This window comes from Abramis brama, assembly GCF_963993115.1.
Source record: "Abramis brama genome assembly, chromosome: 2".
Lineage (NCBI taxonomy): Eukaryota > Metazoa > Chordata > Actinopteri > Cypriniformes > Leuciscidae > Abramis > Abramis brama.
The window spans coordinates 10,218,339-10,245,081 of record NC_139964.1 but is presented as its reverse complement, the minus strand read 5'-3'; the positions used below and the strand labels follow the sequence as shown (position 1 = coordinate 10,245,081).

Genomic DNA, 26,743 nt, shown 5'->3' with positions numbered 1-26,743 from the left:
TCTCTCCAAATGTCTCTGGAGGAAGGAAGAGCTGTCGTGTCCCGTGTGCACTGAGCTCTTCACTGACCCTGTGTTATTGAGCTGTGGTCACAGTTTCTGTCGTCAGTGCATTAATGATCACTGGACCTCGAGCAGATCCAGAAACTGTCCCGTCTGTCGACAGCTTTCACCTCAGCAACCGGTGTCCTATGGAGCGAATTATGTGCCATAATTAAACAAACAAATCCAGCATTTTGCAAACAAACTCGATCTACTTCGCAAAGGAAAACTCGACTCGCAAACAAACAGAAAGCAATGTGCAAGTACAAAGGTCAGTTTGAGTGAAAATGCAGTGGAGTAACAAATATGTATTATGTTTTACAAATATAAATAAATGAGCCAAGATAATACTTCACAAATAAATACAAACTGTCACGGAGTGACAAATAGGAACCATATAAACGGAACGAGTTTCCTTGGGGAAACAGTTCCGGTGTGACACCAGACCGGTTCCGGTGACCTGTCATGGCCGCCCATGTTGACGAACGACAGCTGCAGCGGATAATTAAGCGGCTATTGGTGCGCGTGTTGGGAACGGGGGATTTAAAAGCGGCGTTTTGAAGAGGCAGAGGGGTGCGGGTGAGCAGAGGGGCAGAACGGAGGCAGTGGGCAGCAGGCGCGAGAGAGCGGCCGCGGAGGCAGGAGCAACGAGGCAGCAACAACGAGGCAGCAACATGAGCAGAGATGGGAAAGATAAAGTGCGGCTGAAGCGTGGGGCACGAGAGAGATCGAGAACGGACAAGAGACGGGTCAGTAAGACTGAGAACGGAACGAGCGCAGGCATTGTTGGATATACAGATCATAACAGTGGATTTGCCGGCCCCGACGAGCTGAAGTGAAGGTATACTTTTCACCGTGAAGTGGTGTGTCATTGCCGATTGGAGTCTTCCTCCACAGAAGCCCTGCTTAGACGAGTGGCCTTTACGAAAAGTTCTGTGGCAGTGACATTCCTTTAAAGTGCTTTTTATATTTAACAAAAATAATCAAGCTTTTATATCAAATCGTTGTCTGCCTCTTAGTGTGGTACTTTGGTGTAGCTCCTCTGGAGTGGTGGTTGTCCTCGGTCCTAGACATCAGTGACACAAACCATCCTACAAATTGCATGTAACCTTTGAACAAACACCAAATCTATTGCATACAAATGCATATCTGTCTGTTATGATTGTGACACTTGGCTTTTTATGAGATCTCTCGCCTCGATTTTCTCACAAATGTGTCCAGACAGATTTTTCTCACAAATGCAGTTGAGCAACTTCCTCTTCTAAAACAGTAGATGGCGCTAAACTAGAGGATTAATTTAACTTTACCTACAGCTGAGGAAAATGACTATTGAATGGGTGTGTTTCTGTCTTATTTGATCTATAATTAACCTTTTGAGGTTTTCTTTTGCAAAATGCTGGATTTGTTTGTTTAATTATGGCACATAATTTGCTCCATAATTTATAATCTACCGCTAACATTCAGCAAATCTATATCATACACATATCAGTCTCTATATTTTTCATTATATCAGTATCTTTCAGTATCTAATTAATATGTAATTCACCAAATTCTTCTGAAGAGTGCAATTGTAGATTTGAAAAAAAAAAGATATATTACATTGTTTATTTTACAATTCATTGTTTTATCAAAATTTGCTTGTACATATTTTCACAATTTCTTATTTACTAAATATTATGTCGAATAAATATAAATGTCTAATTGTCGACCACTTCTTATTTGAAAGACAGCTGTTCATCACTGATTTCAGAACGATCTTAGAAAATGAATCGATCCTTTATTCTTTTCCACAATATCCCACAGCTCTCTGTGTTGCTCCACAGTTGTACAGCAGAACAATCTCTCCCTGCGTCTCAATGTCCACACTATCCATCCTAAACAGTGAGATTAGAATAAGCGAGTCTCAAAGCGTAGTATGTTGAACAGAGTGTGCCAGAAGTCCCGGATGGTCGAGTGTTTATGGTGGATTTTCAAAGTGTGGATCCGTGCTCATTATAACAGCTAATATTACCCACAACCCCCTGCGCTTTGGAAGAGGATCCAGTCAGAACTACAAACATGAGTAAAAAGTGTTCAGAAAACTACAAACATGGCGGATATGTGCGACCGACGGTTAAGAGGCTTTAGATAAAATGGTTTTAGTGACTAATTATCAACATTTAAGCTGATGAAAAATATGTTATCCGACAAAAAGACTACATACTTTTAGGGCATAGAGTAAGTAGGCGAAGTGGGACACAGCATCAGTGTCAAAATGTGGTGTTTTGTTACCCTGTAAATCCAGAGTTCTCGCGAGAGCACAAGCTGAATTTGCTCAGCGAGTTACTCTGGTGTCGAGCAATGGAGCTCATTAAATATGCCCCTCGATCCAAGCTGCACCAATCACATCGGGTTATCTTATATAGGCGGGCCAGAGGCGAGCTAAACAGAAGACGACAGCGCTGTGACGTCGAAGTCATTAGTAAACATTGCGAGATGGCTATGGATGAACACCAGTTGTTTGAAACGGCTTTGGCCGCCTCAATGAACGAGTTAGACTTGGCTTTTTATCTAAAAGAGGAACAAAAGATGCCGCTCGAATCGTTCCTTTGCAAGAAGGACGTTTTTGCTGTTTTGCTGACCGGATACAGTAAGAGTCTAATCTACCAGTTAGCTCTGCTGGTAGCTAAGAGATACTTGTTGTGATTGGTTGTAGTGTTATCCTATTGCTTGCAGTGAGATTTTCAAATGCACGCTTGGTGCTGCCCCTCGAGCTGGCCGATTTTCATTAGTCGACGCCAGACCATTAATATTTTAGATTTAGGTCTGGATTTCCAGGCTAGTGTTTTGTAGCGTTTTGATGCATGTCTATCATGTGATTCTCCGACTGGGACGTAACACCAGGCTACTGAACTGTTTATAACTCACTGTTGCTTCTAGCAGCGCTCGATATCTTGGTTAATGTTTGTAAATATCCTGTTTGACCAAGTCTTTTTAAACTTTCATGTCTTCCCACTTTTCCCATTAGTTGTTTAGATTGGCATTTTATTTATCCTGTAGAAGACAATCAGATGACGACTTTGTTTCCCAGTTTGTGTACCATATGCATCAACGGTCCGTGGTCGTCTAGTCTTCCAGCACTGTTTGAATGTAATTATTAAATGCTTAGCCAATTCATTGCTGAGGAATAACTGACATCAGAATATCCCGAATGACCAATCAGAATCAAGCATTTCATAGAGCCGTTAAATAATATCAATTTAGATTATATTCTGCAACTCAACTGGTGTGTTTTGTTGTAAAGTCATTTTTGGCTCACTATGTGTATTATCTTATAATGAAATATAAGATTAGTTTGTACTTTGAAATTTTACAGTACCTTTTTATAGTTTTTGTTTATATATTTTTGTTTTATGAACCCATTTGTTCAGCAATGAGGATATTGAGAGCGCTACACAAAAGCTTTAGAGCAACAGGAGAGTTTTGTTAGTTTCCCTTTTATTCAGCGATATCAGATTCAGTCTGATATATTTAATATGAGTCGGACGCTTCCCATATGTGAAATCTTCTACAAACACAGATGCTGGAGGCAAGAGACAAAGGCATGGGAACAAATTAGAAAAGCTTTATTGATTAATTTGCACTTTTATCAAAGTTATATCAAAAGTAGAAGAAGAAGAAGAAGAAGCTATCTAATGAAAGTAGAGCAATTCTGGATGGAGACTCCTTAGCAGTTAAATGGTAAATATAGTAATATGAAAATAGAAAAGTATATTTAAAAAATCGTATTAAATGAGAGTAAAATGAATATAAGTGATAACTGCATGCAATATACTGTATATATCTGGAATGCATTTTTGCATAAAATGACTCTTTAACTCGATTCAAGGCAAGACACTCGTTCACTGGTCTTGAGATGTTGTTCTATTTTGCTTTTTTTATTAAACTATATCCAGATTTCAGTTACAATAAAAATCTCAAAATCATTTCTTGAGATTCTTGAGACCAGACTTCATCCAATGTTCAGATTTCTGGTCTGAAAATGTGTTCTAATGTTCAAATTTGTGCATATTTATTTAGATAATGCCTCTTTGCATTCTATCAGCCTGTGGTGTCTTGCCTTAAACTGATGTTACACTGCACATCCTCAGAGTCCAGGGAACAGGTAGAGTTTCTTGGAAAGGGACGTCCTGTCAATACACGGCATTAGTTTTGCAAATTCATATTCACTAAATTCATCCTTTCTAAACTTGTAATGCTTGAATCGTGGGTCATTCTCCATGCGTAAGGTGACCTATAATAAAAAAGATCACATGTGAATGTGACAAGAAGCAAACTCCTGTATGTATTTTAGCTGAGCAAAGCACTGGAAGAGATTATTTTGCTTTTGGGCTGAAATAAAACAAACCAATTTAAATGGGATTTTCAACATTTACCTTCCTGAACAACTCTTTAATTTCATCAATATGAGCCCATTTACAGAACACATCCAGGATGTACATGATAAAAAAACTTCCTTCAAAACGATCCCTCCACGCACGGATACCTGTGGAGAAAAACCATTGGTAGGTTGAAGAACTTCACAAAGCAACCCAAACTTTGCTCATTATTGAGGAAACACTGGCCAACATGAACAGACTGCTTCAAGTGTAACGGTTTTTTTTTTTTTTTTTTTTTTTAAGGACAACAATTGCTTTCTTTTTGAATATGAAGAAAATGAACAGTGTGTAGAGCTACAAAATTTCAGAAATCAGTGTTTTACTTACCAGGGAGGCTGGACTTAAAACCGATGAAGTCTTTCTCTATGTGCACAATGGAGTCTGATTGTATATCCACACCTCCTGCGTGTTCTGGACAGAGAAACGGTTCATGATATGGATGATAATAATACAGTTTATCCAGGAAAAATATGAATACAGAGTAAAAAGAGAAACAGAAATATGATAATGTCGTACTTCCTCTGCAGGCTTGAATCAGAATAACCTTTGGTTTATCAATCAGAGCAGAACAATTCTCTGAGTTCAGATTGGAGAAGATGTCGTCAACAAAGAAGAAATCATTGGGGTTTTTCTCCTCATCATAGTTGACCCCTAAAATGGCATCTTTATTTTGGATGATGTTCCCATGAGACATCAGAACCACAAAGGTGCTGTCCGAGTCTTTATGTTCAGGACGTGCAGCGAAGTTCCTGACTCTAGCAGATATTTCCTGTCAATAAAAATATATTTATTTTTTTTTACACAGCAATGCATAGTATATAATGCATTGTAAAATATTTGTTCACATTTCTATATCCACATCAGAAGTCCACTAGCTCTATACGCACTTGCCCAGTTTGATCTCTGTATTTCTCAACACTATAATCCAGAGCCTTCAGCAGCCACTCCATGTTCTCCTCGTCTCTCTCTGCTCCAGCCCTGTACTTTAAGTACTTGAATTGTATGTTGGTGATCAGCAGAGCTAAGCGTTTCCTCTGAGACTTGTCCTTTGGTATAGGCATTGGTATATAAACCTGTGAGAAAACATCAGTATTAGCAGAATTATAACACTAATAGTCACCTGAACTGAAACTAAATAAGGAGTGATTATAAATGCATTGTGTGAATAGATGATTCAACAATATAAAATTCATAATTATATAAAATAATAAAATAAAAAGTGATTTAGATTTAGAGGCCATAAATAAATGTTTTCCCGTATTGTTTGTTGATATCTTGAGAGAAAAATAATATTAAATACAGCAATGGCTATAATAAATAAATAGAGTATGTTTAACAACGTAATTTTTCATAATATATCATAAGCTTGAAAACTTAACAACATAACAAATTAACGATGGCTATTAATTGATATTTTACATATCTCTGGTATTAAAACAAGATTAATCCATCAGCCACAGTCCATCAGCGTTCAGATCCTCTCAGAGACATTCAGTCTTTGTTATTTTCACTATCATGGACTTATAGTTTGAATTTCATCATTTCCTGTGTTCTTTGTTCATGTTTCTCTCTTTCATTTGTTGCTATGGTAACTCATTTAATCATCGCACCTGCTTGTTGTTTTAGTTCATTATCTGTATATATAAGCTCCTCATTTCTCTAGTTGTTGGTTATAATTTGTGTTTGGAGTTTGTACTAGAACACACTGTTATGTTACTTGTGGATGATGAGTTTGTTTGATTCAATACTTTTATTTTGAATTAATCTTCATCTGACCTTCTTCTGTGGACTTTATTCACTGCTATTGTGAGAGTTCCTGCCTGAGATCCTCATTAATCCTGAACTCTTGCTGCCTCAGCTGCTGGATGGACTTACAAAGCAAGCAATCCCAGAATGCACTGTTTTCACAAAAGTACTGAAACAGATACTTGCATTATTTATGTTTTCTCTGAGAACTGTGCTCTTAAACTCTTGGCTGCTGTGAGTAATGCTGTCTGGTCTCTTCCAGTCGGACTGGATGGGCTGATCCTCCACAGACACTGAAGCATTTCTTCTGTCCTCCGGCTCAGACTGCTGAACTGAAGTCAGGAAAACACACATCACAATATATCTCAGAGGCGTCTCTGGTTTTGTTGCTGGAGTCATCATGTGTTATGACTCGTTTTATTATGTGCATGTTAAAAGATACATTTCATCTCAATTCATGACCCCTTTAAAATCCGATAGATAGATAGATAGATAGATAGATAGATAGATAGAGTGTCGACTTATAGCCTACCTTCCTGAAGTTTCACCTTCAGTCGATCAGCAAGCTCATTTTGCTTCATGTTGCGCAGCGTTTCTACAGCAGTCTTCCCGGCATCTGATGTGTTGTAGTGCTGAACCATGAGATCCACAACATCGTGGCGATCAGCCTTCTCCAGTCTTCCTCGAGGAATAGACGCGTCACTGTTCGACAGGCGCCATTTGAAGTCTTTGAACTCGGCTTCCAGTAGCTCATTAAGTGCATCAAAAATCACTGTTTTGGTTGTAGCCATTTTGTGTCACTTTAGGGAAAAATACAACAAAATACAATGGTATATTGATTAATGTGGAGCACGATCAGCCTCAATGCCGGCCAGAAGATACAACCAACATTATTTAAGCTGTTATTGTGGGTTTCTAAGTAGGGGAATCAGTGTCAATTCGTTTAATATAAACATCCACACAATAAGCATAAAATACAGAACAATGGCGTATATCATGACAATCATTTTCTATTCGAGTTAAAACAGCATAACCTCATTTGCAACTGTGAAAGACAGAACAAGACTGTAGTACTAAAGTTCTCCACTAGACAGAGCATCGGGTTAAGACATTTATGTGTTTGTCTTTTCATTATGCATCGGTGAATATTTCCTTTTTGAATTTTATAATTTTTAACTAACGTGTATTTTTACATGCTAACTAACAATATAAATAGAGATTTAAAATAGTTGACTTTGCAATAAAATCACATAATATGTGGAAAAATATGGCAACTGTAGCCTATATGATCTAACCATAAAGCTATATGAGCTTTTGCATCATTCTTCAAGAGTCTGATCGCACACGGCTCATTTGTAGATCAAATGTTTGTCAGTATAAAGAAAGTGGTTTCTGTGTAGGTTTCAAACTTGTAGTGGTTAAAACGGATGTGTTTTTCGACTTTAACCCCTGCATGTTTGAAACCTGTTAGAAAACACTCACACTACTAACTGGACTCAAAATCATGTAGTACTGGTGAAAACTAACCTAGGCTGTACCGAAAGACTTGTTAAATTAAATCAATATTGTAGGCTACTTATAAAGTTTATGGTATAGCTGCAGACCGCGCTTCCTGGTTTCGACGAGTCTCTCTCTTTTCTGTTTCTTTTCCTTTCGCTACACTGATGTGTCTGTGTGCCTGTGATCACATGTGGCATTTCCTGCTGCTGTCTGCACACATACTGTAGGCTGCATGTGATTCTTTAAATGGTACTTTTGTATGGAGTGAAAACAGTCTCAAAACCTTCCACAAATGCACACGAGAGATCCACATGTGCGCGCAGCAATCCACAAATGCACGTGAGAGATCCACACACGCAAAGCAATCCACAAATGCACGCGAGAGATCCACACACGCAAAGCAATCCACAAATGTATGAGGTGTGATTTGTGCACTTTTTGGCGATCGCGTATGGCGTTCCGATCGGCTCTTTAATATGACTTTGCTATGGCGTTCCGATTGGCTCTTTAATATGACTTTGCAACATGCACTCGTCTCAATGAACGTGACGTCTGCGTCTGCCGAACGTGACGTCTGCGTCTGCCACATCACTCGTTCGTGTGCCGTACGTGACGTCTGCGTCTGCCATAGTCTGCTGCAAGGGCGGTTTCCAGCACATTCCACACACTCATTCTTTATTATTTTTTCCCACTGATCTTCAGTTGTATTTTATTAGCAATTAAGTGATTTTACCTTGCTTATGTATAGCTTTTATTCCAAATAGTAAATATGAATTTACACAAATGTTCATGTTAAAATATTTGTTTGCCATTGTTCATTGTTAAAAACAGTTAGGCCTACCTCAAGAGGAAGGTGAGCAGTTTATTATTATTATGCTATTATTATTATTATTTAGCCTAAATGTCTTTGCTTGTGCATAAAAACATTTAGATTTGTATCAACAGGTACAGAAATATTTTGGCACAATATAGTCATACAAGCCGGAAGAGAATTAACACTTTCCTATCAACAGTGGAAACCACTTAAAATAGCCTGTAATAGCTGTAAACTCACAATAACAAGAAAACATTGTGCTTTTGTAAAATAAAAGAAAACAATCAGCCGCATGGTCTCCGTGAACTGGAGCGCGTCTCAAAAATTAACTGAAACAGTGTATAGGCCCTAGTGCCTCACAGTCAGACTTGAGGAATATACTGTACATAGCTTGAAATGGCTACTTTTAAATGAACAAGTTCAAATCTAAAGTGTCTGATTATGTAATCCGTATGAAAGGTTCATTTCTCTCTAAGGCGCATCCGCAGCGGAGATGGAGATATGTTTGCAGACACGGATTTAAAAAAAACACTTTAAACAATTAAAATGCCTCTTTATTTTTTCAGACACATTTATTATAATTAGCCTACTTATGCCGGTGCTTTGCAGCAAGATTTATGCGTGCGCTTGAGCTATAGCCTACCATGCATGCACCCAGTATTCAATTAATATAAACGTGCGATTAGTCGACTAATTGCTTAAATAAATTACTACTAGTTGACTACAAAAATCTTTAGTCTTATATGGCAACTCTAATCAATACATTTATTTGACATTTTTGACTTATTATTTATTGGATAGTAATTATCCAGTTATTTACATTACATTAGTTGAGTTAACATATATAGCCTAATTGGCAAATGAACGAAAAAAAAAGATTAAATTAATATGCTAACCATGTATTTCTAGCATTGCTTGTTCCTACACGAAAAGGACTGTTTTAAAGGTGACAATCCTTTATACGTGAAGATTATACTGTATCTTGAAGATTGTTGTATTGTATCTTCTGTTATAAAGATGAAGATTGACATTTCGTTAATTAAAAATAATAAGCACATAATATTGTAAAAAAAAAAAAAAGTGATGTTCTGTTATGCGTTTTGACTATTTTTTGTATTTTGTATACCCTAATTTTATCTCTAGGTAATGAAGATATATATATACAGTGCAATGCATAAGTGAATACACCCATGCTAAAGTTGACTAAAAAGAGGAATAAAAAATCATATTTTGGAAATTGAACTTAATGCCTTAATTTAAAAAATTAGGAAAAATCCAACCTTTAAGGACACCAATTTTCTTTGTGAATGAATAATGTATCGTAAATAAATAAATGTTCTTCCTTAAAATACATGGTGCATAAGTGAGTACACCCCTATGTTAAATTCCCATAGAGGCAGGCAGATTTTTATTTTTAAGTATTTTAAAAAAAAAAAATTTAGGATACTATGCCTCCTGATAAAGTTCCCTTGGCCTTTGGAATTAAAATAGCCCCACATCATCACATAGCCTTCACCATACCAAGAGATTGGCATGGGGTACTTTCCATAAGATCATCTCTCAGTGCAAATCAAACTAGCTTTTAGGCTAACTGAAATAAAATCATGCCAATCTCTAGGTATGGTGAAGGCTATGTGATGATGTGGGGCTATTTTAATTCCAAAGGCCAAGGGAACTTTATCAGGAGGCATAGTATCCTAAAAAAATTTTTTTTAAAATACTTAAAAATAAAAATCTGCCTGCCTCTATGGGAATTTAACATAGGGGTGTACTCACTTATGCACCATGTATTTTAAGGAAGAACATTTATTTATTTACGATACATTATTCATTCACAAAGAAAATTGGTGTCCTTAAAGGTTGAAATTAAGGCATTAAGTTCAATTTCCAAAATATGATTTTTTATTCCTCTTTTTAGTCAACTTTAGCATGGGTGTATTCACTTATGCATTGCACTGTATATATATATAACTTTTTTAAAGGGCCTCATTTTTCCTGGACCCGCTACAATTGAGAATCACTTTAAGCATGCACGCTAAGACAATTTGAAGTATTCCACTTAATACACAATAAAACAATATACAATAGCCTAATTAACAACGTACCGCTTGCTGTTGAGGGCGGGCCGAAAAAAAAAATTCTTCCAATTTATACCCACCCCACCACATACACCACAATTCTCTCTCTACACAACTTTAATAGTTGGGAATGCATTGCTGTAGGCTACTATTTACTACATCTCACAATCCATAGTAGCCTATATTGTTTATACAATTGTTATTTCCCTGTCGACTGGCGATATAACGGATTGCACTTTATGGACTTTTTATTGCACTTATATTGTAAGATTCTCTGATGTTATTTCGTTGTTATTTATAACAATGACAAAAAAAAATAAAGAAAAAATAAAGAAACAATATTTAGAAGACGCTTTTATCGATAAAAGGATAGTGTTGATATGACAACTAGTAAATAAACAAAGTTTCGTCATCCAAGCATGTGCGGAAGTATTTAAAACAAGCGTGTTACAACTAACCCCGCGTTAGGTTGTGCCCCGCGCTCCCCAATCTCCACATGGAACGCGATCGCGCTCATTAGGCCTACCTCAAAAACAAAACACCAAAACTTTACAAGTCTCTGCTTTTAGACTGAGCTTACATTGGATTTACATCAGAAGAAGAAGAATGCGATTTGAAGACAAGAAAGATGTAAGGTAAGAAATTCTTACATATTAGTTTGTTATTGTTGCATAAATGTCACGTTGCAGTTGAACTGTTGCTAGATATATGGTGAATATTATAATATTTAGACCCGTGTTTACTGTTACTGTCCCAGTGGGCATTTGATGTCAAATTAACATCAATGTGACATCAAACATTGATGTCAAAATTACGTCACGAAATAGGTCAAAAATGAAAGTCATATTGACGTCAAAGTGTCGATGTCAGTTTGATGTCAAGATTTTGACCTCTGCTGATGTCATTTTGATGTTATTTTGATGTCATGCTTTGTTTGTTGGTATTTGATGTCAATTCAACATTTATTTGACGTCAAGATGTCATGATGTTGTAAACTGATTTAACTGATTCTATCTTAAATTGATCAATTGCCATTTCATATTTATACTGTGATCTTATTTCACTTTTTTCTAAAAAATGTAATTAATTTAAATGAGTTAAAACATAGATTTAACTCAATCCTCTTGCAGATAAGTGTTAGTTAACAACAGCACGCATTGAGTAGAAGACCTTAACAAATAAATCATCAATGCATCAAAGAGTTCACAATCACTGCCCTTAAATAAAGCAACATGATGCAATATATCAGCAGTGTTTCTCTGCTCATCCAGAACTGAAGCACAGGCTCTACTCTTCAGCACAATGGTGACCCACAAAACTCAACAGAAACTCTTTAAAGGTCCCATTGCATGGATTATTTTATTATTTTAGAATGTTTCCTGGGGTGCCCTTATAATGTTAGTATGTTTTTTAGATCAAAAGGCATATTTCCTAGCCTGATTTAGCCTCTGAACGCTCTGTTTGAAGGGGCATGTCTGCTGTGAGACTTCAGTGTAAACGCCCACTGCTGTGATTGGCTGCTGTGAGACTTCAGTGTAAACGCCCACTGCTGTGATTGGCTGCTGTGAGACTTCAGTGTAAACGCCCTCTGCTGTGATTGGCTGACATGCTTGCATATGAAATATTTAGCATTAAATGTGAAACTCGCGAGAAAACAGAGACTATTCTTTACTATTACAGCTATTATACGTTTTTACTATTACAGCTATCGAGATTAACGGATCGTGAGAAGTTTTTTAAGTATTTAGATCTATTCCCATCACATAAAAGGTTGCAGTGATCCCAGTGGGCATTTGATGTCAATTTAACATCAATATGACATCAAACATTGATGTCAAAATTACGTCACGAAATAGGTCAAAAATGAAAGTCATATTGACGTCAACGTGTCAATGTCAATTCGATGTCAAGATTTTGATCTCTGCTGATGTCATTTTGATGTTATTTTGATGTCATGCTTTGTTGGCATTTGATGTCAATTCAACATTTATTTGACGTCAAGATGTCATGATGTTGATCCCAGCAGGCACAGGATATAGACTACAGCGTCGGTCGTTGGATTTTGGTTGAAAATGAAAGTCGGGTTGATGTCTAAATCCAATGTTTGTTTGACGTCAAGCTCCAACGTTGGGCAGTCGTTGAATTTTGGTTGGAATAAACCAAACAAAAAGGTGAAATGCATGGCTGTACATTTATTACCAGCTTCACTTAAAGCTAACCAGATTTACTTTATTTAATTTCCGGTTTAAAAAAATAATATTTTGTTTTTTTTAAAGTCACCATGATGGTGGTTAGCGTTTACTTTAGTTGGACTCTTGACTCTTTAGCATAAAAGTTTCTCTGGCTGCTATAATTGTGTGTGTATAAAGCACATTTGTTGTGGCAAAAAAGCCATGAGAAACTTTAGAGCAGGTGATGATGATGATGATGATGATGATGATGATGATGATGATGATGATATCATCATGTAACTGCCTGAATACCTGATCTTATTCAGTGTCTAATGTTTTGGTTATATAGAACTCGTGTTTTTAATGTTGTTTTATAATAGAATCCATTAAATTTTACAGCATGAGAGCAATGTTGTTTATCAAATAATATAAAGGTTTTTAAAAATATTTAATGCATTAAAATTTTTCTTCTACATTATTACTTGGCCATCAAGAATCAGTGTATGACTCTCAACAATGGTGACAATCAATGAAATGATGCAGTGCATGCTGGGTACCACCAATCAAAACTCACCCATATCTCCCAGCATGCATTGCGGCTTTAATCAATTATGCAGCTGGAATTGATCTGATTATCTGGATATTTTGTTTGATTGTCACCATTGTTGAGATTCATATGCTGTTTCTTGATGTCTGTGTGTGTCTAAGTACTGCCATAGATGAAAGGTTTTTGTGCACTAAATCGTTTTTAAAAATCAAGTATATTTTTTAATAAACAACACTGGTAGATATGCTGTAGAATCAAACGACTTATATTATGAATAAAACAATGTTAAACCTGATCACCTGATCTCATTTTCTCAAGGCTTTTTTAGCTACAATAATTGTGCTTTATACACACACACAATTATAGCAGCCAGAGAAAACTTTATGCTAAAGAGTCAAGAGTCCAACTAAAGCAAACGCTAACCACCATCATGGTGACTTTAAAATACAAAAAATTATTTATTTAAACCGGAAATTAAATAAAGTAAATCTGGTTAGTTTTAAGTGAAGCTGGTAATAAGTGTACGGCCATGCATTTCACCTTTTTGTTTGGTTTATTCCAACCAAAATTCAACGACTGCCCAACGTGGAGCTTGACGTCAAACAAACATTGGATTTAGACGTCAACCCGACTTTTATTTTCAACCAAAATCCAACGTCTGACCGATGTTATAGTCTATATCCTGTGCCTGCTGGGCATCTATTTGACATCAGGATGTCATGATGTTGAAGTCATTTTAATGCTATTTTGATATCATTCAATATCAAGCTCCAATATCAGATTAAATTTATCTTTTATAGTATATGCAATTATAGTGTCTGCTGTCATTTTAAATGTGAACTAAATGTAAATATGCTAGGATTTAAATAAATAAAAACACACATGCAAAATACACCTAGGTCTACAACTTTCAAGATCATTCAGGCTAGGTCTTTTAGATGTTGAAAATGAGTCACATTGATTTACAATGAGTAATAAATACACTTTTTTTCAGACATTATAGACATTGTTTTGACATAAATTTCCCATCAATTTGACGTCTTGTTTCCTGACATCAAATCAACATCGATTTAATGTCAATGATATTGACCTGAGATGTAGGGACCAGAAAAAACATGTCAGATTGATACCTTTGTTAGGCATCTTTACAACCACAAGGAAATAATTACAAAATATAATGAAAATATGCATATTCATGCATGTCATACATGGTGGTCAAAATCTTGACTATTTGTTGATGTCAAATTGACGTCAAGGTGCCCGCTGGGGTGTTTGTGGATATCTGCTCAAACGTAGATATGTATATGGTAACCATAATGTTTTATATTTGAGCGCGATCGCGCTTGAATGTATCATATTTTGCAGCGCGATCGCGTTTGAATGTATCATATTTTGCAGCGCAATCGCGTTTGAATGTATCATATTTTGCAGCGCAATCGCGTTTGAAAAGCAAACGGCTTCATGTTTTTACTATTATCTCATTTCATATCATCATAACGAATGGAAACATTTGAAGTAACATGATAATCAATATATTTTTCTCTAGCTTAGTTGTTACTGAAATCTTTTGGAAGATTTATACTGCTACAGGTTATTGTTATGTTATCCAGCACTGCGCATAGCTTATGCCTACAAGGCACAACAAACCTGGTGTTCATTATATTATTGTTGGAAACATTTGTGTGTGTGTGTGTGTGTGTGTGTGTGTGTGTGTGTGTATTCTGTGAATTTTAAAAAGCAATTTTAACCAGAAAAATCTAAAATTTATTCCCAAAATCGTGCAGGCCTTTCTCTTGATATCAGTATGTTCACTTTTTTTTTTCAGGGCCCAGATGCCACTGAGGACTTCAGTGAACATGAACATGGTAAAGTGAAAATCAAACACCTTGGAAATGAAAGGTATGTACAATGTTTTTAGGAATGGCACAAAGGTCTCTGTCTTTGGATCATTGTTTTCAATAAGTGCTTTTTTGACATTTGTTGTGTGTATCTTTGGACTATGTTGTGTTGTAAATAAATCCAAACAATTTAAAAGCCATTCTTTTTTAAATCTCCTCATTTACAGTATTGTGCAAGGTTGCTCAGAATGACAGGGCCTGATAGCTCCTAATAGGGCCGTTAGGGGAGGGTCTTTGTCTTTCTCAGGTGTGAAAACAATACATATTAATGACCTCCGCATAAAGCTTTTTCACACAAAACACGTCGTAAAATTTTTAAATCAATATATTGTCTTATCTGAATGAGCAGTCAGGGTGATTTTCACATAGTTTTAGAGCAAATATTCTAGGCTACGTGATACAATTTTCAAAAGTCTTGTGAAGAAATATTTCTTCAGGTAGTTTTTATTACTTCAAGTCTGATCATCAAAGGCCCTCTAGATCCAAATACAGCACATGCTCATCTCATCCTATCTGACTGCAACAGAAAGGCAACACGTGTTTTTTTTTTTTTAAATGACCTATCGTTTCGCTAGATAACAACCTCTTCTTCAGCTGTGATTGCGTACAGCCCGTTCAAACACTTAAAAGACTTTTGAAACTGCATTGATTTGGACTTAAAAACAATGGTAACCAATAAAGTCCATTGTTAGAAGAAAAATCCAGAAATGTTTTCCTCAAAAAAACATAATTTCTCTCCCACTGAGGAAAGAAAGACATTTCATGGACAACATGGCATTGGGGTGAGTAAATTATTAGGAAATTTTCATTTTGTGGTGAACTAATCCTTTAAACAACTCCACAAACAACATTACCAGCTTCACTTATTACCAATTACAATTAATAAAGGTGTAGATCAGTGGTTCCCAAACCTGTCCTGAAGGACCCCCAACACTGCACGTTTTCTTTGTCTCCCTCATCAAACACACCTGATTCAACTCATCAGCTCATTAACCCATGTGATAATGAGCTGATGAGTTGAATCAGGTGTGTTTGATGAGGGAGACAAAGAAAACGTGCAGTGTTGGGGGTCCTTCAGGACAGGTTTGGGAACCACTGGTGTAGATGTTGATGGTTTATTGGAAATAATAGGTTTAGTAACTAATCGCCATTATGGTGATTCGTGTTTCCTTTAGTTGGGCAGTTTGACTTGGCTTTTTTATGCAAGTTTGAGTAACAGTGTTTACCAAAACACACAATTTGTCTCATAGGAAGCCAGAAACAAAGATGACCAGATGATATAATTTGGACCATCATGAAGTAGAAAGATTCACTAATCTCCCCACTGACCAAAAATGGTTATTTGTTATTAATTAATTATTTTCATCAACTATAATTTATTGACACCAATCAGACACTCTGAATTGTGATTTTTAAAATACAATTGTAGGGAAAATAATTTTAGAAACACACAGACATCAAAAATTAATTAGCATATGAATATCAACAATGGTGACATGCTTAATGCAGCAATGCATCCTGGGAGCCACCATATTGTAAAACTAATAGCTCTCAGCATGCATTACAGCATGAAACCATTGTTGAGATTCATATGCTGATTCTTGATGTTATTTTGTGTGTTTTCAATTTGTTTTCTTAAAATGTGTTTAAAAATTGAAATTCAGAATCTTTGATCTTTGGCAAATAAAGTATTGATGGTAAAAATCTATTAATAACTAGTGATCTCTTTTGGTCAGTGATGACATTTGTCAAACTTAATGATCTTAATGATGATGAAATAAATATCACCTGATAATCTTTGTTTATGGTTTCCTTTGCAACAAATATGTGTTTTGGTAAGACAACAACTAACATAAACAAATATTAAGAGTCTATAACTAGTATAATTGCCCAAAAAATGGAAACACTGATCACAATAATGGCGACCAAACATTTTCAATAAAACATCAACATCTAAAACTCTGTTTATTCTCAATTCGATATTCTGTAGATGAATGACAGAAAAAAGGTCAAACTGGTTTGTAATAAGAGAGATTTCATGTCTTTTCATCTAAGGCTGTGTCCGAAAGTCAGTTAGTTATTTTGTTTATCTGTTCTTCAATGATTCTGCTTGTTATCATCAGGTGTCTTCAATAAACGAACAATCATCACTCAATTAATTACTTAATTATCTAATTAACTCTAACACTGTTTCAGTGTTACTTTTAACACCCTGCTGTTGGTTCCCATATGAACACCGAGCAGTGTTCATTTAACACTGGGGAATTTACTCTGTGTGAAATGGAAATGCACGGTCATTTTATTTAGTAAATATAAGCAAAAAAAAAAAAAAACTATATGGTGTAACAGAGTTTTAGAACTAGACAAATTTCTTTGCATTATTAAATATATATATATATACAGTAGCCCATGTTTGTTTGGGATTTGAACCCGTGTCATCTAAATCATTGAAACTAAGTTCTACCACTCAACCATGAATTTACTAGAAAGCCCAGAAGTTCAGTTGACCAGCAGTCAGTGTGTCCGCGCACACAAGAGAGAAGTGCTCTTCATTCATCTCATTCCGCAATATAATATTAAAAATAATCAGCGTCATTGCAACTAAATTATTTTCACTTACTGTGAGATAGGCCTATGATGGTCTTTTTGTGTATTTGTTGTTTGTTTGTTTGTTATTGCGCTGCTCCCCAGATGAATAGGCTTCTGTTGCCCACCGACGTCTACAATATGAAAAATAGGCTATATTGTTGTCGTCTCTATTTTTAACTTTTGATTCTATTTTTCTGTTCTAAAAGTTTGTACTATTCTTAAAATTTACTATTACATATTTAATTTTTGCTTTCGTTAAATTTAACCAATTGTAGCCTAATAGGCATAGGCTATTTACTTTTTTTTTTTGTTCCAAAAGTTTGTCTATTCTGTTTTGTTTGTTTATTTGTGTATATATATATATATATGACCCGCTCTGGCGAAATGAGTCGGAAGTCGCAACGTTCCATTTTAAGATATGGGCCGATTATGTGGAAAATCAATGAAATAATAGATTTTTTTTTTGTTTGTTTTTTTTTTTGCTAAATTTGAAAGAACAGACATTCAAAAATAATCTCCTAAAGTTTCGTAGTCCAGATAATTGAGTAAAGGTATTTAAATGATTATTAAAGTTTACAAAGTTTTACTAAATTCGCTGGAAATGAATATAGCTTTTCTCAACTCCTCTCGTCACCTCTGAGCATTTCCCGGGTATCCCCTGAAACGTCTCTGCTCTCCAAATATGGTGTTACACGTTGTATAGAACCAATCAAAAAGCTTAGAAATGTACACAAACGCTGATCATTTGTCAATGGGAAGCCCCGTTTCGACTAACCGGCACGCGATTGGTCCAGCAATCCTCCTGTCAGACTCGCAGCACTCTGTGTAAACAAGCTAGCAGCTCTCCTCAGAAAGATTAAATATTATTAATTTGAGAAATGTCGCTGTCAAAAGAGAGCAAAGTCGCCAAAAAGTCGCCAAAAGCGTTGAACTCACTGGAGGCTTCTAACCTAAGCTCTGCTGCTGGTCAGCAAGAGTGGCTAAGGCTAGTCAGTGATTTTTTTTTTTTTTTTTTTTTTTTAATCTGGAGATGTGTCATCCTCTGGGCCCGGTTTTTCAAAAGGTTTAATCCGGATAAAATTGATCCGGATTTAGTAATCCTTTTTTTTGCGATCCGTGATCACGTAATCCAGCTTACTTTTGAGCCAGTTTTTCAAAGCAACATTGGATTGGATCAATCTGATCCGGATAGGAACTTTTCAGGATCACCAAATCCTGTTTACTAGAGCCTTAAATGGAAGCAACAGTGTAGCCTACTGGCTTAGCAAAGAACAACAGTTGGCAAAATACCGGTGGCCACAAATAACCATTGTTTATTTTAATTTTAAGAATCAGAAACACTGTAATAAACAGAAACATTTTACTTTCCTTATTTTGTTATAATGTTAAATTGCAGATTTTGTTGTTTTACCATATCTCATTAGATGTGACATGCTCCATATATGCTTCAAATATGAAGAAATGTATATATCATCAGTAAACATTGATTTTGTGATCATTCACTTAAAAAAAAAAACCTCTCTGGTTTTATTTGGTTTGAAAAATCACAACTGAATCCACCCTTCTGATGGGATCAGGATAATCCTGTTTTTTTGGATCAAATAGATCCCAAACCGAGTTTAAAGTTCTGAAAAACCCAAAGGGCAGGTTTGATCCAGATCAAATTTAAGATCGGATTACATGATCTGATCTTAGTTCAGAATCCCTCTTTTGCTTTTGAAAAACCCATTTCCAAGATTTGATCCAATCTGTGATCCGAAATCCCACTGGATTACTTTTGAAAAACTGGGCCCAGATGACAGCGAAAGTGACAGCTCTGTGGTATTTATCGTGTATGGATGTGAGTGGGTGCAATTATTCTGTGAGTGTATTTATCTGCAAGGAGAATCCATTACAATGTGTTTGATTTATTTTAACCCAATATTTAGTTGGTATCTCCGTAATAAATTTGTTACACTGTTATTGTCAACTAGCCTACACAAAGATATGATTGCATAGGCTAGCATTATTTGTTCTCTGTTTCCTTGTCTCTCTGCCTCTCTCACTTTCTCTCTCTCTCTCTCTCTCACACACACACAGACACACACACCACTCTCAAAGCAAAACTGTAGCACCTCTGTTCAATCTTTCTGATTTTAGTAAATGTTTGTAAAAGTTCCTTTTAAATTATTTATTCAAATAAAAACTTTAAAATAATTTGAGCTTCAGTCTGGTTTAATAGCATTTATATATATTAATGTCTTTGGTCAAATTAAGCTGTACAATAAATAGTTTATCCCTTTAAATGCAATGGATTTTGAAAGATATCAACAAAAAATATGTATATCTTTACAACCATTCAAGGTATGGTCTCCCCTTTCCATTAATACCAAAATCTCAAAATTTGAAATTTGGGTCACTGTGACTCATTTTGCTGGATCAGGTCACACACATTAAATATATATAATATTTAATCAGTATCATTCTTGTTGAAATAATGAAAAAATATATATATATTTTTTACAATACGTTGTGCTGTTTAAAACAAAACAAAACAGATAGCCTACAAACAGCGATATAATAGTTCAGTTTTTGTTCAAATAATAGTCTACATGTATGTATTGTTTGTTTAAAGGGATACTTCAGGATTTAGCATTAAGCTCTGTATTAGTAGAAAACCTGTAGTATTTTCGAATTACCATGCTTTCCACCCTCATATCCCCCTGAGACAAGAGATTTATGTATTTTTTGTCTGGAAAAAATCCTCCGATGACGCAAAAATCGTCATATTGCATCATCGGAGGATTTTCTGGCCAGAGGCTAAAGACTACAGCCAGTAGAAGGCGTTGTTCCGCATGTCTTCAACCCGCCCATAGAGGGTGGGATCTCACTCACAGAATGTACACATAGTTCAGCCATCTTTCTTTGGAAGCTAAGCTAGCAGGCTCTTGTTCTGTGGAGACAGCTGAGCAGTAGGAGAAAGCTGAATGGGTTACCATCCTCTTTTTCCCTGACATGTCCGGCGGGCGAGATCGTTCAAAATGACCGGGATTCGGCTTTTGCTTTCTGCAGTCGCCATTCATTGTTTACATGCACACCTTTTGTTTCAATCTAACTGAATTCATTCCAATTGGTGAATCTGAATGTAGTGTTTACATGAATGCTAAACAAGTGATCGGTTGATGTGCGTTTTACCATTGCTAAGAAAATTCCCGCTCCTCCGTGAGAGATACGAGACCGCAGCGTCTCAGTAATGACGCCACCGGCCTCGCGCCGTTCTCCTGCGCCCCTCAGCCTCGTCCTGCTCGCCACAGTAAACATGATGAATGACATTTTAGGCGATCTCGAAATCCCTGGCAAACTCATCCCGGAGTCTCAATAGTAGCCTAGCCTTGTTGTTTTCAACTGCCCTCTCTTACCGGTAGGCGTGGCTTGGGAGTGGCCTCCTAGGGCAGCGAAGCAAGTGCATTCTGGGAGTTGTTGTCTTTCATCCACATAAGCCAAAAATACATTTTCTGGATTTTCTCAGTCTAGAAAGCTCCAAATTCAAAAATTTTACCTAAATGACCTATTTTAAATACACATTCATCTTTCCAGAGGTGAAGTATCCCTTTAAACATTAACCAAATTTTCTCTCTTTATTTAATAATAAAAATATTACTATAAAATGCAGTTTCAACTACACCAAATCTTGGGTTGTTTCATTGTTATACAGCAAATGTCAATAGCTCTTTTTTATGTTTGTTGTAGGCTTATTCGGAAATTACCATAGATGTAGTATTTCATTCTTAATGTTAAAGGTGGGGTATGTGATTTGCAAAACGGCCGGCAGTGGTCTTGGAAATGATTGGCTGGAGTTTTTCGAGTCCTGCCCGTTCCACAGATGATTAAATTGCTTAATTTTTATTTCAGTGCTTCCAACTCAGTGGCTGTAAGTGGGTTAGGAATAGGATTTAAGTGATTTTGAAAAAATGGCCAAAAAAGAGAATTACATACCCCCCCTTTAATTGACATTAGCCCCACTTACATTTCAAAATGCAGCTGTTGCAACTGTTTTGCAAAATGCCCCTTTGTGCTACCTGGCGGTCATTTCGTGAATGACTTTGAAATGGCACTGGTTTATTTTTGCCGCAGTGGCTTTGCCACGCCGGCTAGCGCAGCGCTAATAGGCATTCTGGTTGACTACCTACTGTACTACAACTATGGTTATTTCAAAATAAAGCCTACAACAAACATGAAAAATCAAAACAAGACCTATTGACATTTGCTGTACAATAATGAAACAATAAAATAGTTGGTGGACTTGAAACTGCATGTTATAAAGTAATAATTTTATTATTAAATAAAGAAAGAAATTTGGTTAATGTTGTTCAGCTGTTTTGAAAATTTTCTTTCATTGCTATGGGTATCGCTGTCAGTCATCTCAATTTCGTAAATGATTCACAAAATAATAATTTAGCAGATTAAAGACGAGCTTCATCTTCAGGCCTTTTGGATTTTATGGTGCAATGTGATCGGCTGACAATCTGCTTTATCAGCACCGTTGGGTTTTGTCGTCCGTGCAGCGCAACATAGTTTCTACTGGAATGTAGAAAACTTATGTTGTAATGTGCCATAAATAATTAAACAAAACGCTTGACTTTAATAATCTGTTACCTATTTAAGCATCAAGAACGGTAAAACATAAATGCTGTAGGCCAAAATCAGTTAACAGCATGTAGGCTACAATTGTTATGGTCTAAACACCTAATAAAAAATGAGGGACAAAACACAGAAAAGTGTTTTGAATCAATAAATGAACATTTCAAAAGTTTTTATTTTTGACAAATATTAAACTAGAGACAAAATTATGAAGATGGGTAATAGCGCTGAGATTCAAACACTCACAGGACACTGTGCACTTAACAAAAGTTCATTATTTGCTCGTGCTTTAAAGCTTTGCCAGGTAAACATTTCTTTGGCATTCTGTTCTGACATGATGCACTTTTTCTAAGAGCGAACTGAAGTGCGCACACACTGTCAAACAGCACCAAACTGGATTTTTGTTGGGTCAGACCCATCTGATATCGAAGGGGGGCTGATAACGCGAGATCAACATGGAGCTAAATGGAAAAAAATAGCACCAAACAAGCCACTTTGAAATGTTGCTGTTTTCATGAATATAAAAGTTGGGTGACCCTCCCCCTAGACTAAAAAAAGTTGGATGACCCTCCCCTTAACAAAGAATAAAAAGACATGACCCTCCCCTATTTTCCTCCGGTGGCCCCTTCCATAAATACCGAATGGTCCCATATATATTTTTTTTTTTTTTTTTTTTTCCACAGGAAATAGATACAGCAATCAAGGACTTCGCTGCACGTTCTGAACATGAAGACTCAGACAGCACCTTTGTGGTTATTATGTCTTATGGGAAAAAGACCTCACATAGTGAAGAAACCATTTTAGGTGTCAACTATCATGAGGTGGAAAACCCTGATGATTACTTCCGTGTTGATGACATCTACTTCGATCTGAGAAATGTCCTGCTCTGATTAATAAACCAAAGGTTATTCTGATTCAAGCCTGCAGAGGAGGTACGACATTACTGATAAAACTCAGTTTTCATATTGCTATTTCCCATTTTCTCTTTACCTTTTTCTTTATTTAGTACTGTATTGTGTGTCCATTTCTCTGTCCAGATCACCCAGGAGGTTTTTTGTGCTCTGGCCGTTGGGTGCACGTGAGCAAAGATTTCGCCTGTTTTATGTCCAGCCCCCCTGGTCAGTTTACTGTATGTGACATGATTGCTGAAATTAGATTAATTTGTAGCTCGCACATGTGTTTTCTGTTCACGAATGTCTGGTAAAAATTATTAAATGAATGATTTAAATAAATGAATGATTTGATGTGTGACACCACTCAGATGTGTGACAAATAAAACAGTGCAGTTGTTTGTTTGTTATACATATAAATGCTTAACTTACTATCACTTCGTACAGAAATAGAGGTGGTGGAGGTGTTCTGTGAAAGGGCTCATAATGATGACATCATGGAACTGTTCAGGAAGGTAAATAAAGAAAATTTTAATTGGTTTACTTTTACATTGTTTTGATTTAGATTTTAGATTTTTTTTTAAAGGAGCCGTATGTAAGATTGTGGCCAAAACTGGTACTGCAATCACTTTCAAATTACTGTAGAGCGGTGTATCCCCTCCCCCTCCCCCTCCCCCTCCCCCTCCCCCTCCCCCCTGACTCGAGGTTGCCAGATAGGCTGCAGGATCCAGCACGAACGTTTGTAGCTGCAGCTGTGGTAACTAGAGCTGAGCTGGCAACCCGGATGCCGAAACACTACTGACTTTGTGATTGGTAGATAGGTGGAGGGTGGAGCTTCAGGCCAAAACACAAGATGACAACATCAACATCAGTTGAGGGCTGCAACTTCACTTTTTAAATGACAATATCCTGGCTGGACTACTGTTGTCAGTGATATAAGTATTTGAAATGAACATGATTTCTTAATGTCTAGTGACATATCAGAGCCATTTTATGATTAATTGAAATACATTTCTTACATACAGCTCCTTTAAAGTACAGTACTTTAAAGTAAAGTACAGTTTTTTCACTTTCAAATTGTTTTTTTTTTATAGGTCAGCTCACGCATGGATAATGACCCACGTTTCCCACGGCAGTGCAAAATATTGCCATGTATAGAAAGAGTCACGCTTACAAAAAAATTCTACCTGTTCCCTGGACTTTGAGTATGTGGAGGTTCAAACAAAATCACACTTTTTTTGGCAATCTGTGCTGTAAAGAAATGTGCTCTAAATTTGTTTCTGAAATGAAACATTTAAATTTAGTAAGAGTAATACTGAGCTTAAGAAAAATCTGTGCTGTAATTATAATTATGACATTTATTAATTTATATATAACCTAATTCATCATTTTTATATATCATTCTTACATTTTTTTTAACTTGATCCCATTTAATGAAATTTCATCATACACTTTTCTATAACCATATTACTGTATTAACAACATAACAGATTAATAAATTGTCATCTCCACCCATGTCCACGGGAGACAATGTGCACACTGTTAGACCTTACCGGGTTTTTTTACAGTAAAATACTGGCAACACTGTAACATTGACGCACTTATTTCATTTGAAACCACAACAAAACTTTTGTACATAAAAAGATTTCCACTGGACCAGCAACTACACAGTTACCGCCTGTTAAATAAAGAGTGTTGCCAGTATATACCTGTTTTATAACTTATAGTTTATTACTGTTAAAATACATTTTGTGGGTGTGTCTTTTTATCTTACACTGTTAACCCTTTCAACCCCACAGGGAAATCCACACTACAAAGAGTAAAAGTAACATTGAGACAGTGTTGCAGTGAGATAATTAAGGGAATATGTAAGTGATTGTTGAGCATTAGTGATGAACACCTGCTGTTAGAACAGAAAATAGAGAAACACAAGACCTACAACTGACTTCCAGCCATTACACATTATTACACTTATTATTAACCAGTATGACTTTATTTCATACATCTACAGAAGTTGTTATTAAGATGTTTAATTGAAAATGTTTGGTTTGAAGTTACTGTTATGGAGATCAGTGCTTGCTTTAGTTAGGATGCTGATGCTAAAGCATTAGATTTTCTTTTGCTGCTTGAGCTGTGTTTTTGCAAGTCACACTTGTGCACACACACAGTTTATGAATGATTGCGGTTTAATGATTATGATGACAAAATCATCATATTGCCTGTTCATTCACTAAGGAATTCGTCCTCAATCAAAAGTGTTACATTACCACCACTGTGAAACCACAACAATAAATTACAATGATTCATTTTTTTAACACATCATGCATAACCAGAGAAACAGAGCTACACTGTATTTTAGAAACACAGAGATGTCACAATTTAGCACATGAATCTCAACAACGGTGGCAATATATATTTTTTAGTCATGCAGCAGTGCATGCTGGGAGTTTTATATTATCCTGGAACCCAGCATGCATTGCGACATGAAACTTTTGATTGTCACCATTGTTGAGATTCATGTGCTGATTGTTGATATCTGTGTGTGTCTGAGTTAAGCAGGAGGTTTTTTTAATGCACTATATGATTACGATATTCTTCAGAAGACCTTATTACAGATGTATTGATTTTATGTTGTAGATTTACAGATATATGCTAAATATGAAATACCCATCAATTCAAAGAATAAATACAGAAAAGATCAGAGAATCATACATGTCCAGGATGATTGTGACATCATCACAAAAGCCATAAACACCTGACCAACTTCCTCTTAACTTTTTCTTGCCATATCAAAAGTGTTTTATAAACTCAGTTACAGCAGTCAGAGAGAGATGAACGGTAAGAAGTCAAGGGCGGGACAAGAGACCAACTAAAGCAAATACTGATCTCCATCATGGTGACAACAAACTTTATTATTAACTAAATCTCTGTTAATTCTCAACAATAACTTTTGTACATGTATGAAAAAAAATAATCGTAAACTGGTTTCACACTCAGCGTTGCTGGAAGTCAATTGTAGTTTTTGTGTTTCTCTTTTTTCTGTTCTTGTTTCTCTGTCCTTCAGTGATTCTGCTTATCAGGTGTTCATCAGTTTCTCAATTCACTCACTTCTTTTCATTCACTCTGTCAAGTGGACTATATTAGTGAACTAATGTAGGGAATAGTGAATGAGGGTATAGGGTGTGATTGTGAAAACAGCCTCTCAGTGTCGATTTTGTTAATTCACAGTATATTCCTGTAGGCTAGTTTTGTTTTCTACGGTATATTACTGTTTTAATGGAAAATGGTATGATATTGTCAGAATTTGGCCTTTTTTTTACAGCAAGGGTTAACAGTGCAGTCAATTTTCCACCCCCTTGTTTGTTATGAGAACATTTACAAATCTTTGATAAAAATGCAAATGAATCAATAAATCTTTTCTAATTTGTTACCA

The 26,743-nt window shown here is 36.1% G+C and overlaps 1 protein-coding gene and 1 long non-coding RNA gene across 2 annotated transcripts; one reads left to right on the top strand and one right to left on the bottom strand.

Annotated features, from left to right (window-relative positions):
* On the top strand, positions 1 to 26,743 carry LOC311077649. Its single transcript, XR_014604949.1, has 5 exons — positions 1 to 880; positions 23,104 to 23,352; positions 23,458 to 23,538; positions 23,758 to 23,825; positions 24,405 to 26,743. It is a non-coding gene; the product is annotated as an uncharacterized lncRNA (long non-coding RNA).
* Positions 3,461 to 7,914, bottom strand: LOC311077625 (caspase b-like). Its single transcript, XM_084106202.1, has 8 exons — positions 7,731 to 7,914; positions 6,736 to 7,003; positions 6,390 to 6,535; positions 5,345 to 5,530; positions 4,974 to 5,226; positions 4,785 to 4,868; positions 4,455 to 4,564; positions 3,461 to 4,312 (listed from the first exon to the last, which is right to left on the bottom strand). Exons 2-8 carry the CDS (start codon positions 6,992 to 6,994, stop codon positions 4,166 to 4,168), a joined length of 1,185 nt encoding a protein of 394 aa, XP_083962328.1. The 5' UTR covers positions 6,995 to 7,003; positions 7,731 to 7,914; the 3' UTR covers positions 3,461 to 4,165.

What these genes read in the sequence shown, in the direction of transcription:
- LOC311077625 (XM_084106202.1), bottom strand. Translation starts at nt 6,994, where the DNA reads ATGGCTACAACCAAAACAGTGATTTTTGATGCACTTAATGAGCTACTG. An exon ending in ACAGAGATCAAACTGGGCAA is followed by an intron (nt 5,227 to 5,344) that starts GTGCGTATAGAG and finishes TTTTATTGACAG; the next exon opens with GAAATATCTGCTAGAGTCAG. An exon ending in TTAAAGAGTTGTTCAGGAAG is followed by an intron (nt 4,313 to 4,454) that starts GTAAATGTTGAA and finishes TTTTTATTATAG; the next exon opens with GTCACCTTACGCATGGAGAA.